Below are 15,173 nucleotides of genomic sequence, written 5' to 3'. Positions count from 1 at the left end.
AGGGACAATAAAGGGAAAAACAGGAGAAGATTTCTTCAGGCATGTCTCAGAGAAACAGAAAAAAAGTTCTACCTGTTCACTCTTATAAATAATACTATGAATATTCAGATGACCTCCCAATATTCTTCTAGGCTTGCATGAGGGTCCCAGAGTATTTTAGCCTGATTGACGGTTTGAAAAAGTTTCATGGTATAATGTTTTCTAATACCTGGGTTAAGGAAACTGAGTTTCTGTCTCGAAAGCGGGTTTTGTTTGGGACACGTATCAAGAGTTGGCATTGAAATGTAATTATTAGCAGATTGCTCATTCTCTTGAAAAGTCATGTTAGCTACAGAAGTTATGCTCACATACAGAGAATGTCCTTCTCTGAACCAGATAGTATAGGTTACTCAAATATACATTATTTCAATCCTTCATTAATGATTTCAGTCTGGATGGCTAATAAGGGGGACTCCACTCTCCACTTCTCCCAGAATTACATCCTACATATCAGCCTTTTTTCTGCAGGTGACCTAACACCAGACTCTGATGGGGAGCTTGGTACCCTGGGACGCTTGGATGTATGTTGATTCCGGATTGTTTGAATGAAGGCCAGCATTGATGTCTGTCTGCCTTCTTTTGTATTCCCCAGAGTTGCACCGCCTTCGGGTTCTCTTATGAACCTCACGGTTTTCTATTGGGTTATGATTGTTACTAGTCTCAGTAACCACTTGCCCAGCTTCATTTGAGTATTTTTCCTCTTATTCTTCTTCTTTTTCTTGGAATGAGAGGTCACTCTTGCAGACTCCGACTCACCAGGTACCAACTCCAATGTTTCATTCACTCCGTCTTTGTCCTTGGGAGGCAAGGAATTATCCTCTTCAACCTCAGTCTCACGTTCAGTCATTTCATCTGAGATATGTGATACGTCCTCCTTACTCAGGGGGACAGGATCGTTGTCCTGCACATAGTGTGAAAAAGTTTCCTCTATCCACCTTATGTTGTCCAGTGAAGTAGGACTGTACTCTACCATCTCCTGACCCCCTCTAGTGTGGGATTGTGTCAGCTAGTCCTGACTACGCTCAGGACCATGTCCATCATACAATACTTTGATCCAGTGAGGGCCCATCTTTACAGACCGTGTTATAGGAATGAAGGGTGCTGCAGTTTGTAAGTTGACCCTTGTATCTTCTCATGCGCCTCATCACTCATCTCACCACCATACATCCAGGTTTAGCCAGAAACTCAGCCACAACACTATCATCTGCTTATTCAGGTATTTCTTTAATTGTAACTTGAATGGAGTTCTGGTTCTGGTCAGCTAGTCTTCAAACTGAACAGATTATTCTCTTTGATTACAACATGTTTTCCTCTGATCGGAAGCTTTGCGCTTTGTTCCTCACTGAGAATATATATATGCCAGAGCGCAAGTACTTTCTGTACTTACCTCAAGTGATTTGGATGAATTTCCGGTATAAGACTGTGGTAGAGCTCCTACTCCTTAATCGGATTGGTTATGGCCTCCTCCTCTGTCAGGATTTCTTTTTCCATGATAAAAAGGTAAAACAGTCTCAATTTCAACCCACAACCTTGCTCCAGGTCTCATTTTCCTTGACATCAGTTTTTGCATCGCTGGAAATAGCCACAAATACAGCAGCCATTTTAATTGTAGTGTTAATGATTAAAGTAATTTGATTAACATTGAAATAAAGCAACAATACTATTCAGCATTCTACAGTGAGGATACTTCTTACTTGAGAATTGATGGATGGTTGATCCTCAAATAGATACAATGGCAAGAAAAAGTATGTGAACCTTTTTGAATTACCTCAATTCCTGCATAAATTGGTCATACAATTGGATCTGATCTTCATCTTAGTCACAACAATAGACAAACACAGTGTACTTATACTAATAACACACAAATTGTTGTATTTTTCTTGTCTATATTGAATACATCATTTAAACATTCACAATGCAAGTTGAAAAAAGTATGTGAACCCCTAGGCTAATGACTTTTCCAAAAACAAATTGGAGTCAGGAGTCAGCTAACCTGGAGTCCAATCAATGAGACGAGATTGGAGATGTTGGTTAGAACTGCCCTGCCCTATAAAAACACTCAGAAAGTTTGCTATTCACAAGAAGCATTGCCTGATGTGAACCATGCCTCGAATAAAAGAGGCTCAGAAGACCTAAGATTAAGAATTGTTGACTTGCAAAAAGCTGGAAAGGGTTACAAAATATCTCTAAATGCCTTGATGTTCATCAGTCCATGGTAAGACAAATTGTCTATAAATGGAGAAAGTTCAGAACTGTTGCTACTCTCCCTAGGAGTGGCCGTCCTGCAAAGATGACTGCAAGAGCACAGAGCAGAATCCTCAATGTGGTTAAGAAGAATCCTAGAGTGTCAGCTAAAGACTTACAGAAATCTCTGGAACATGCCAAAGTCTACGATATGTAAAACACTAAACAAGAATGGTGTTCATGGGAGGACACCATGGAAGAAGCCACTGTTGTCCAAAACAAACATTGAGGGACATCTGAAGTTTGCAAAAGAGAAGCTGGATGTTCCACAGCGCATCTGGCAAAATATTCTGTGGACAGATGGACAGAAATCCTAAGAATATTGCTTGTAACAGTTTTGTAAAGATGAATGGTCCAAAATTGATCCTGACTGTTGTGCAGTTCTGGTTCACAACTACAGAAAAAGTTTGTTTGAGTTTATTGCTACCAATGGAGGGTCAACCAGTTATTAAATCCAAGGGATCACATTCTTTTCCCACCCTGCACTGGGAATGTTTACACAGTGTGTTCAATAAAGACATGAAAAAGTTTAATTGTTGGTGTGATATTAGTTTAAGCAGACTGTGTCTATTGTTGTGACTTAGATGAAGATCTGATTGAATTTTATGGCCACTTTATGCAGAAATCCAGGTAATTCTAAAGGGTTCACAAACTTTTTCTTGCCACTGTATTTGCTGGACTCAGTGTTCTCCAGCAATCAAAGCTTCCCAGCCGAGTGTCAAAACAACAAAACAAAATATGGATATATCATTCCAGACCTTACAGGCTGTCGGTCGATATCCCAAAACGAATCAAACAAACAAGCAAACAAGCCGTCTGGTAAGTAGCGCACTACCACAAACTGATGCTGGCACTAAGACCAGACAGCATCAGATAGATGGCCTACAGAGAGAACAGAATAACAGTAAAGAGGGGAAATGTTTCGCTCGTTCGGATGCGTTCTCCTGTCAAAACTTTGAAGAAGCTTGTTTTGTTTAACACTTTTTTGGTTACTTCATGATTCCATATGTGTTATTTCATAGTTTTGATGTCTTCACTATTTTTCTACAAAGTAGAAAATAATACAAATAAAGAATAACCCTTGATTGAGTATGTTTGTCCAAACTTTTGACTGGTATTGTACATGTTGGTTGATTTGCTCTAGGGTGCCCACAGGCCTCACATGACTTGTCTGAATGTCACCCGATACCAGTTAAACAAATTATGGAAGTACTGTTTATTGCTAAAAAATAATGGTTTAAACACATGTAAAATTAAAAAAATAAAAAGGGGTTCCTTTAGGACAGACACTTTAGAACACACTTCTTTTAGATTTCTGGGGGAGGACTGTCTGTAGTGAATCTGGACATTTGTCGTGGCAAGGTGGGGATTGAGTTGCATATTATACTGTTTAAGCTGGTGACTCAGTTTATCTTGTAATCACAAGCCTACTTAATTCTACAATCAAGTCCTTCCCATGACGATTTGGCAACGTTCAAAGGTGGGGAGCGAAATGGGTGTTTGTTTGCAAAACAGTGGGACTGCATGTGTTAAAAAAAAATTGTAGATCCATTTATATCACACAATCCCCAAAGAATTCTATTAGCTGGATGTAGTTGATATTTTGTCTTTATAGTAACATTTATGACGAAGCTATTACAAATTCTAATAAATATTCAGAAATGCTTAAAAAGCTTTTATATATTATAATAAAGATTTTAAAGAATTATAAATTGTATGCTTATAATACTGTTGTAAATAACTAATAATAAACACTCTTTATAAAAAGTTAATTAATACAAATTATTGTGAAGAGTTACCAGTTTTTTTATGTATACAGTACCAGTCAAAAGTTTGGACCCACCTACTCATTCAAGGTTATTTTTACATTTTTACTATTTTCTACATTGTAGAATAATAGTGAAGACATCAAAACTATGAAGTAACACGTATGGAATCATATAGTATTTTAAGTGTTCAGATTCTTCAATGTAACCACCTTTAGCCTTGATGACAGCTTCACACACACTTGGCATTCTCTTTGACGAATCTCAAATGTAAAATATATTTTGATTTGATTAACACTTTTTTGGTTACTAGATGATTCTATGTGTGTTATTTCATAGCTCTGATGTCTTCGCTGTTATTATACAGTGTAGAAAATACATTTGAAAAAAAACTTGAATGAGTAGGTGTGTCTTAACCTTTGACTGGTACTGTATATCATACATTTCATGTGTGACTCATCTGTACAGTTATAATGCTAATCCCTTAGTATTACCCACACCTATCCTTCAACAGAGAGATTAAAGATTTCAGAATATTAAACATCATGATTATTTTCACAATATTACCACTTAGTATTAGGGGTTGTGACATCAGTGCTCTTAACTCTATTTAAAGAGAACCCACCGACTGGGAATAGCTCATTGTCTTCACATCATTACACCTGATCAACTGCTGAAATTATCTGTGACTCAAAGGTAAGGGAATTGGTCGTAAAGCAGGGCTTTTGAATAGTGCTAATGTACTTACGCTGTAGTGTTCACATTCTACTTCAACATTCAGAACATAAAAAGGTAATCTAAACTGTTTTAGTTTCTTTTTTATGTTTTTAGAACAGACCACCAAGATGATGATGAAGACTGTAATCTTTTTGGGATGCCTCCTGGGCCTGTCATTGGCTCTTCCTGTGAGTTTAACAAAAATGTATAACATACAACATATATGCCCCAAATAATTTAATATTCTTCTTTACACCACATTTGATTTATATTTGAGTATATATATAAATATATATGCATATTTAAATATTTTAAATTGATTCTTTTTCAGGCTGATGTGGATCACTTGAGAGTTGCACGTTCCAGCTCTGACTCCAACTCTAACTCAAACTCCAGGGAGGTAAGTTCCATAGCTCCACAGATTATGATCAGAAATGATTTAACATACAGTAGTGAAGATCAATGTATATGAAACATATGTGAATATTCTGAGATATGGTTCCATGTGTGGTGTGTATATCAAAATGACATTGAATGAGAAAAAAACTGCTGTTTTCTTTTCCTATTTAGGCTGATTACTTTCTGCCCTCCCTGCCACAGTTGAATTCAAATCAGCTACTTCAACTTCTACTTAAATGGTTTGCTGCCTCTGCCCCAGCACCAGCCCCTGCCCCAGCCCCTGCCCCAGCTCCTGCACCTTCCCCAGCCCCTTCACCCGCCCCTGCCCCAGCCCCTGCTCCTGCTCCTGCCCCTGCCCCCACCCCTTCCCCAGGCCCTGCTCCTGCTCCAGCCCCATCCCCTGCTCCTGCCCCAGCCCCTGCTCCAGCCCCATCCCCTGCTCCTACACCATCCCCAGCCCCTGCCCCAGGTGGACGTTAAACAGGTGAAGTCATGTTACAGTAACCCAGCCATTATTCATTTCATATCTCAACATGTATATTAGTTTCCCCCAGTGGTGTGTAAAGTAAAACATACTTTAAAGTTTAAATAGTTTTCTGTACTTTACTTTACTATATATATTTCGGACAACTTTCACTTCACAAAATTCCTAAAGAAAAAAATGCACATTTTACCCCATACATATTCCTTGACCTCCAAAAATAATTTTTGAATGCTTTGCAGGACAGGAACAAATTCATACGCTTATCAAGATAACATCCCTGGTCATCCCTACTGCCTCTGATCTGGTGGACTCACAAAACACAAATGCTTAATTTATAAAGATGTCTGAGTGTTGGAGTGTACCCCTGGCTATCTGTAAATAAAGTAAACAAGAAAATGGTGCCGTCTGGTTTGTTTAATATAAGGTTTTTGAAATGATTTATACTTTTACTTTTACATATTTGATACTTAAGTATATTTGAGTAATTACATATATTTTTGATACTTAAGTATATTTAAAACCAAATACTTTTAGACTTTTACTCAAGTTGTATAAATTCATTAATTCACTTTTCTGTCGATCAGGTATTTCATGGAACTCCCAGACATTGACTATGAAGTGTGATTCCTTTATGTATTTCTGTTTAAATAAACACATTCATATTTTAAGCTCAATTGTATGTCTATGCAGTCCTCTGATGAATGCTCATTAAGATTATGAAAATTGTGAGAAATCTATACAAAGTGTGTTACATTACATTGCGTTATTTAATAAATAAATAAAAGTGTTGTACATTATATTGCATGATAGGAGAAATCTAAATAAAGTCTGGTAATTGAGTTATATTGTGTAAATTAAGAAATTAAAGTTAAACATTACAATTAAATGTGTTCATTTAGCCTCTGCAATACCCCAAAAAACAGATGGATGAATCATTGACAGTTTCAAAACCTCTCAACCTAATACTGATGCGACATTGTTCTTTGTGGGCTCTGTGGGATATATAGATTTTGTAGGATTACCCACCAAATGCCTAATTTCATCACATTTCACATCTCCAGGACACAGGACACACATTTGTTCATGGGACTAAAGCTGATAGGTGCACTGAAGGCACATTGGTGCACTGGAAGCTAATTGAATGTGGAATGAAATGAAATAAAAAGCATATTTTTGCAGTTAAGTTACAATACGGCAACAGTGTTAACAGTTTAGTAGCAACATTTCAAGCATTTTACATCTTCACTTGAACAGGTAAGAGTTTCAAAGAATACTGTAGTGGAGTTTAGTCATGTGTGTCAAGCTTTGAATTCACTGTACATCTTTTTCATTTCAAGAATTCCATGGTGACCATGAAACTACTAGTCCTAGTGATGTGCCTGCCTGATTTGACTTTATTCTTCCATTCCTGTAAAATTCAACATCAACACTGCAATTTATCAATACACCAAGAGATTGCTGTTTCTACAGATTGCATTGCATTGGAATATGATAATATCTGAATCATTACAATATGATGGACTAAAGTTCACACTTTGAGTGTTGATTACTTTATACCATAATATAATTCATCCTGTGATTTTGTTTGTGTGTGCAGGTGTCTGAGAAACATGATCGAGAGGAGTGCTCAGCTAGCAATGAGGTACAGTAATATTTAGTACTATCTATTGGTATCTATTCGGTATTCTGTATATTAGAATACTATAGTATGGGAAACTATTTGAATAGGATTACTAGTTTGTTTGAGTTCAGAACAATTTATCCATCTCTCTTTCTCTCTCTCCACAGATGTTCAGAGGTTATGGGCGTGGTTTGGGAGGGTTTTACCCCTATCAGCAGCCTCGGTACCCATCCTACTTCCCTTATGCGCAGCCTTCTCAAGGTAACTCTGCCTTGATGGCCCTCCTGCCCTTCCTATTGGCCAGCCTCGCCTCTGCTCCTGCCGCAACTCCTGCTGCAGCTCCAGGCCCAGCCCCAGCAGCGGCAGCGGGTGGAAAATGAGATGAGCGTCGATAGAGAAAGGAGGTTTTTTTTTTTTTACATCAAATATGTTGACATTAGCTCCTGTTCAGAGCTGATTATTCCATCATTAATAAATGAAATAAGTTAAGATCCATCATTGTGTATGTCTTTCTCTGTTGTGTTCTGTTTAACCATGTAGTAGATTTATACATATCAAATAATATGTCATTTGTTGGGAACAGATGGATTGATAAAGTGATGAAGTTTATGTTTATACTGTACTCTATATAGATGATTTGTGATGCTTCTCTCTATTGCTTTGGTAAGTTATGCATATAGTATGTACATGAAATGCTGGTGAAAATGTCATGTTAGACTTAGAAAAATCTTAAAGTTAGTATATTACATCCATATGCATATTAATTCATTGTCATATTGTTTGCTTTTGAAGGCTGAGCATGAGCATGGCCATCAGCATGTCATTGAGAAGCGCTCTTCAAGTGAAGAGGTGAGTAAGTATGAATTTTTAAAGACGGGTGTGGGCTGCAATCAAACCAAAACTGACACTTTATTACAGTGCCGAAAGTATTCACACCCCTTGACTTTTTCCACATGTTGTTGTGTTACAAGGTGGGAATAAAATTGATTTGTCACGATCGAAACAAAATAGTCTTTATTGTCAAAGTGGAAGAAAAATTCTAACATTTGTAAAGAAAATATGAAAAAGAAAACGAATATATCTTGATTACATAAGTTTTCAAATAGACAGCTGTGACTCTTTCTCGGTAAGTCAGTAAGCACTTTGCACACCTGGTTTGCACAATATTAGCACATTATTCTTTAAAAATATTCAAGCTCTGTCAAGTTGGTAGTTGATCATTGCTAGACATCCATTTTCTTGTCTTGTCATGGATTTTCAAGCAGATTTATGTCAAAACTGTAACTAGGCCACTGGAACATTCAATGTAGTCTTTGTAAGTGACTCCAATGTATATGTGGCTTTGTGTTTTAGATTATTGTCCTGCTGAAAGGGGAATTTATCTCCCAGACTGAACCAGATTTTCCTCTAGGACTTCGCCTGTGTTTTTCCATTTCCAGCTCCATTTCTTTTAATCCTAAAAAATGTATTATTCATTGCCGATGACAAGCATACCCATAACATGTTGCAGTCACCACCATGCTTGAAAATATGAAGAGTGGTATGCAATGATGTGTTGTGTTGGTCTTGCCCCGAACATAACGCTTTCTATTCAGGGAATTTCTGTTCTGTACAGGTTTACTTCTTTTCACTCTGTCATTTAGGTTAGTATTGTGGAGTAACTACAATGTTGCTGATACATAACTGTTTTTAAGTCACAATTTGTCACGCCCTGACCTTAGAGAGCAGTTTTATTTCTCTATTTGGTTAGGTCAGGGTGTGATTTGGGGTGGGCATTCTATGTTTTCTATTTCTTTGTTTTTGGCCGAGTGTGGTTTCCAATCAGAGTCTATCATTGTCTCTGATTGGGAATCATACTTAGGTAGCCTTTTTTCCACCTGTGTTTGTGGGTAGTTATTTTCTGTTTAGTCTCTGTTACCTGACAGAACTGTTTGCTTTTGTTTTGTTACTTTGTTCGGGTGTTTTTTTAATCAATAAAATCATGAACACTTTTCACGCTTTGGTCCACTCATTCCGACGACAGGCGTTACATCATTGGACTCGTGGAAAAATCGCTGAGTGGTCTCCTTCCTCTCCGGTTTGAAATTGACTGCTCAACTGAGGGACCTTACAGAAAATTGTATGTGTTGGGTACAGAGATGAGGTAATCATAAAAAAATCATATTAAACACTATTTTTGCAGTCCATGCAACCATGATGTTAACTTCTTGGATATAGGGGGCGCTATTTTAATTTTTGGATGAAAAACATTCCCGTTTTAAACAAGATATTTTGTCACGAAAAGATGCTCGACTATGCATATAATTGACAGCTTTGGAAAGAAAACACTCTGACGTTTCCAAAACTGCAAGATATTGTCTGTGAGTGCCACAGAACTGATGTTACAGAAAAAAACAGATAAAAATCCAATCAGGAAGTGCTGCATTTTTTTAAACCGCCTCATGCCAATGACTCCTTATATGGCTGTGAATGGGCCACAAATGAGCTTAGGCTTTCTGTCGCTTCCCCAAGGTGTCGACAGCATTGTGACGTATTTGTAGGCATATCATTGGAAGATTGACCATAAGAGACTACATCTACCAGGTGGTCGCTTGGTGTCCTCCGTCGCAATTATAGCGTAATCTCCAGCTGCAGTATTTTTCTGTTTGCTTCTGATGAGACGCCAACTGCCACCACTGATAGATTATCGAATAGATATGTGAAAAACACCTTGAGGATTGATTCTAAACAACGTTTGCCATGTTTCTGTCGATATTATGGAGATAATTTGGAAAAAAGTTCGGCGTTGTAAGTGACTTCATTTTCCGGTCTTTTTCTTAGCCAAACGTGATGAACAAAACGGAGCTATTTCGTCTTACACAAATAATATTTTTGGAAAAAATTAACATTTGCTATCTAACTAAGAGTCTCGTCATTGAAAACATCCGAAGTTCTTCAAAGGTAAATGATTTTATTTGAATGCCTTTCTTGTTTTTGTGAAAATGTTGCCTGCTGAATGCCAGGCTTAATGCTATGCTAGGCTATCAATACTCTTACACAAATGCTTGTGTAGCTTTGGTTAAAGCATATTTTGAAAGTTCTTCCAGCGCCTCCACCAGCACAACCAGGGTCTCCTCTGAGCACCCCTTATCCTCCTGGTCCCAGTGGGATTCGTCTCTCCCTGCCCCAGGAAGACGACGGAAAGGCTGCGAACTGCCAGGGGTTCCTTCTTCAACTGGACCTATAACTGACCACCGTCCACCCGGCTCCATCGGGCCGTGAGAGGGTTCCGCCCTTGTCTCATGCCTCACCGGGAAAGCTCTGGAGTGGGCCAACGCCGCGTGGGGAGAGGGAGATGCGGTGTTGGACCAGTTTGAGGAGTTCACTGTTTCCGGGCAGTCTTTGACCACCCGCCCGAGGGTAGAGGACTGGTGAGCGCCTCTTCCATTTGAGGCAGGAGACGAGGAGCGCCCAGGAGTTGGCCCTGGAGTTTCGGACCCTGGCTGCCGGATGTAGCGGCAGGGCCCTGATCGACCATTACCGCTGCAGCCTGCGCGAGGACATCCGTCGGGAGTTGGCCTGCTGAAACTCCACCCTCACGTTCGACCAGCTGGTGGACTTGTCCATCCGGCTGGACAACCTGCTGGCTACCCGCGGACGTTCTGATCGGGGTCTGGTGGTTCCATCCTCCATCACCCGCTCCCTGAACCCCATGGATCAGGGAGATGCGGTGCGCAGGGAGACCGGAGGGGGTTCCAGGGGGGTTCCATGCACCATCTGTGGCTGCAGAGGTCACACTGCTGGTCAGTGCCGGGTTGGTTCCTCTGGGGATTGAGGCAGCAGGCAGGGCGCTCTGGCGTCACCCCAGATGAGCCGGCACCATTCTCACCCAGAGCCCTCTGTTGCACATATGTTTGTGTATGTCACTTTCCCTGAGTTTTCCCTGCATTCCCAGCATAAGGCGCTCGTCGATTCAGGCGCGGCTGGGTATTTTATTGATAGAGCGATAGCCTATAGTTTAGGGCTCCCCATAGTTCCCGTGGCTGTGCCTTCCCGCATTCACGCCTTAGATAGTCGACCATTAGGGTCAGGGTTGATTAGGGAGGTCACTGCTCCTTTGGGCATGGTGATGCAGGGGACACAAGGAGAGAATTAGTCTCTTCCTTATTGACTCCTGCATTTCCCGTGCTGCTGCGCCTACCCTGGTTAGCTTGTCACAACCCCACTGTTTCTTGGCCACAGAGAGCTCTCATGGGGTGGCCGCGAGAGTGCTCAGGTAGGTGTTTAGGGGTTTCCGTTGGTGCTACTAGGGTGGAGAGTCCAGACCAGGTCTTCACCGTGTGCATTCCCCCTGAATATGCCGATTTGGCTCTCGCCCTCTCTAAAAAGAAGGCGACTCAATTACCACCTCATCGACGGGGCGCTTGTGCGATAAATCTCCTGGTAGACGCTGCACTTCCCCGGAGTCACGTGTATCCCTTCTCACAGGCGGAGATGGAGGCTATGGAAACTCTATGTCTCCGAATGCGTGTGTCAGGGGAACAGTCATCCTCCACTTCATCCGCCTCCTCGAGTTTCTGTTTTGTGAAGAATAAGGAGGGAGGTCTGCGCCTGCGTATTGATTATTGGGGTCTGAATCAGATCACTATGAGGTATAGCTACCCGCTACCGCTTATAGCCACAGCGATTGAGTAAATGCAGGGATCACGCTTCTTCACCAAACTAGATCTCAGGAGCGCATACGCAGCGGGAGACGAGTGGAAGACGGCTTTCAGTACCACCTCAGGGCACTATGAGTACCTTGTCATGCCGTATGGGTTGATGAACGTGCCATCAGTCTTATAAGCCTTTGTAGATGAGATTTTCAGGGACCTGCACGGGCAGAGTGTTGTGGTGTATATTGATGACATTTTGATATACTCTGCTACACGTGCCGAGCATGTGTCCCTGGTGCGCAGGGCGCTTGGTCGCCTGTTTGAGCATAACCTGTAAGTCAAGGCTGAGAAGTGCTTGTTCTTCCAACAGTCCGTCTCCTTCCTAGGGTATCGTATTTTCACCTCATGGGTGGAGATGGAGAGTGATCGCATTTCAGCGGTGCGTAATCAGCCTGTTCTTAGGGTTTGCCAACTACTACCGGAGGTTTATCCAGGGTTTTGGTCAGGTAGCGGCTCCCATTACCTCACATGAAGGGGGGCCGGTACGCTTGCAGCGGTCAGCTGTGGCAGACAGGGCCTTTAGTCACCTGAGGGCTCTGTTTACCTCAGCTCCCGTGCTGGCCCATCCGGATCCCTCTTTGGCGTTCATAGTGGAGGTGGACGCATCTGAGGCTGGGATAGTGTTACAGGAATTATATTCCTCTATGTTTTAAACCCAATTAAAATTAAACACTCTGTCAATTCATAAGAATTTGTAAGACTCTTATTTGTATAAAATGGACAAAGACCAGTCTTAAAAATCAACCAGCAGCGTTTATTCTCGAGAGTACTGCTCATGATACATTTTACCACAGGTTATAAACTGAAAATGACGTCATTAGTTTTCGTAACACCCCGTCTCATCAACCAGCAGTACAATGGCTGTATAGTTCGCAAGCCTTCCCACATCGTCTCTCCCTACTAAGATAATTTACGACGCAAGCCAAGGTCTGCCTGTGTAGATAAGCATTCTAGCCAGTCTGGCTATAAGTTCATTCATTTCTACCAAGGAACAGACAGTCATTGTTCTACTTCTTGATTATATTTACACACATTATATTCAGTACTAGGGTTAAAAGGAAATTCATACATCTATACAGTAACATAATAGTATTCTGATTAGTCAGTCCTGATTGAAATGTATACATAATTAGTCATTATTGATAAAAAAATCCCTTAACATATAGGAGCTGTGCTCTCTCAGCGCTCGGGTACGCCACCGAAGCTCCGGCCCTGTGCCTTCTTCTCGAAGAGGGTCAGTCCACACATCACCCTCCTCTGGTCATCCAGGCAGTGGTCGGACAGTGCGCTGTTTGAGCGGGAAGTACTGGTGGCCTACCTTGGCTAATTATGTGAGGGTTTATGTTTCCTCCTGCTCGGTGTGTGCCCAGTGTAAGGCTCCTTGGCACCTGCCCAGAGGTAAGGTACACCCCTTACCCGTTCCACAGCGGCCATGGTCACACCTGTCGATAGATTTCCTGACCAATCTTCCCCCATCACAGGGAAATACCATGATCCTGGTCGTTGTGGATCGGTTCTCTAAGTCCGGCCGTCTCCTCCCTCTGCCCGGTCTCCCTACGGCCCTACAGACTACGGAGGCCTTGTTTACGCACGTCTTCCGGCACTGCGGGGTGCCAGAGGATATAGTGTCTGATCGAGGTCAAATCAAATCAAATTTATTTATATAGCCCTTCGTACATCAGCTGATATCTCAAAGTGCTGAACAGAAACCCAGCCTAAAACCCCAAACAGCAAGCAATGCAGGTGTTGAAGCATGTTGGCTAGGAAAAACTCCCTAGAAAGGCCAGTCCTCTTCTGGCTGTGCCGGGTGGAGATTATAACAGAACTTGGCCAAGATGTTCAAATGTTCATAAATGACCAGCATGGTCAAATAATAGATCTGGGACAGGTAGCACGTCCGGTGAACAGGTCAGGATTCCATAGCCGCAGGCAGAACAGTTGAAACTGGAGCAGCAGCACGGCCAGGTGGACTGGGGACAGCAAGGAGTCATCATGCCAGGTAGTCCTTAGGCATGGTCCAAGGGCTCAGGTCCTCCGAGAGAGAGAAAGAAAGAGAGAAAGAGAGAATTAAGAGAGAGCATACCGGATAAGTCAGGAGAAGTACTCCAGATTTAACAAACTGACCCTAGCCCCCCGTCACATAAACTACTGCAGCATAAATACTGGAGGCTGGTCCCCAGTTCACTTCAAGGGTCTGGAAGGCGTTCATGGAACGTCTGGGGGTCTCGGTCAGCCTTACCTCAGGTTTTCACCCCGAGAGTAACGGGCAGGTGGAGAGAGTAAACCAGGATGTGGGTAGGTTTCTGAGGTCCTATTGCCAGGACCGGCCGGGGGAGTGGGCAGCGTTCGTGCCCTGGGCAGAGATGGCCCAGAACTCACTCCTCCACTAACCTCACCCCCTTCTAGTGTGTATTGGGGTATCACCCGGTTCTGGCTCCTTGGCATCAGAGTCCGAGGCTCCTGTGGTGGACGACTGGGATGCCGCCCATGTCCACCTTCAGTTTGCCGTGCTGTGCCAGAAAGTGGGCGCAGACCATCACCACAGTGAGGCCCCGGTGTTCGCACTGGGGGACCTGGTCTGGCTCTCAACCAGAAACCTCACCCTCCGCCTGCCCTGCCGGAAGCTAGGTCCACGGTTTGTGCTGCCATTTAAAGTCCTGAGGCCTTTAACCCTCTGTTTCCCCCATGTTTCCCCCATGTCTTTGTGTGGTATTGTTGATCTGTTTCATGTATGTGCACGTTAGACTGGTTGCGCTGGGTTATGTCAACCCGTATTGTATTTTGTGTTCGTTTTGCCTTTGTGCTTTTGGTTCACCTAAATAAAAGGCTCCATTTGCTACCCAATATCTGCTCTCCTGCGCCTGACTCCCTTGCAGCCATTTACGCATACCTGACACATACACATAACATGATGCAGCCACCACCATGCTTGAAAATAGGAAGATAGATACATAGTGATGTGTTGTGTTGGATTTGCCCCCTGAACATAACGCATTCTATTCAGAGATGTTCTATTCTGTACAGGCTTCCTTCTTGTCACTTTGTCATTTAAATTATTATTGTGGAGTAACTACAATGTTACTCATCCATCCTCAGTTCTCTCCTATCACAGCCATTAAAATTCTGTAACTGTTTAAAAGTCACCATTGGCCTCATGTTAAAATCCTTGCGCGGTTTCCTTTCTCTCCAGTTTGAAATTCACAGCTTGA

At 42.0% G+C, this 15,173-nt stretch overlaps 2 protein-coding genes across 2 annotated transcripts in view; both read left to right on the top strand.

The window, feature by feature from the left end:
• Window positions 1-15,173, top strand: part of LOC115137683 (cyclin-dependent kinase inhibitor 1C-like) — a 39,125-nt gene that overhangs the window by 11,437 nt on the left and 12,515 nt on the right. The gene's annotated exons all lie outside the window — the stretch shown is intronic.
• LOC115137682 (cyclin-dependent kinase inhibitor 1C-like) lies at window positions 4,645-6,048 on the top strand. Its single transcript, XM_029674008.2, has 5 exons — window positions 4,645-4,745; window positions 4,881-4,954; window positions 5,098-5,166; window positions 5,337-5,649; window positions 5,889-6,048. The coding sequence occupies exons 2-4, from the start codon at window positions 4,895-4,897 to the stop codon at window positions 5,643-5,645; spliced, it is 438 nt and encodes a 145-aa protein (XP_029529868.1). The 5' UTR covers window positions 4,645-4,745; window positions 4,881-4,894; the 3' UTR covers window positions 5,646-5,649; window positions 5,889-6,048.

Source organism: Oncorhynchus nerka, linkage group LG11 (assembly GCF_034236695.1).
Source record: "Oncorhynchus nerka isolate Pitt River linkage group LG11, Oner_Uvic_2.0, whole genome shotgun sequence".
Lineage (NCBI taxonomy): Eukaryota > Metazoa > Chordata > Actinopteri > Salmoniformes > Salmonidae > Oncorhynchus > Oncorhynchus nerka.
The sequence above is the reverse complement of the archived record's forward strand: the minus strand, read 5'-3'. Positions and strand labels throughout refer to the sequence as shown.

Excerpts from the sequence above, each read along its gene's own strand:
- LOC115137682 (XM_029674008.2), top strand. The coding sequence starts at position 4,895 with ATGATGATGAAGACTGTAATCTTTTTGGGATGCCTCCTGGGCCTGTCA. Across the intron at positions 4,955-5,097 it reads GCCTGTCATTGGCTCTTCCT|GCTGATGTGGATCACTTGAG; the intron begins GTGAGTTTAACA and ends ATTCTTTTTCAG. Across the intron at positions 5,167-5,336 it reads CTAACTCAAACTCCAGGGAG|GCTGATTACTTTCTGCCCTC; the intron begins GTAAGTTCCATA and ends TTTCCTATTTAG.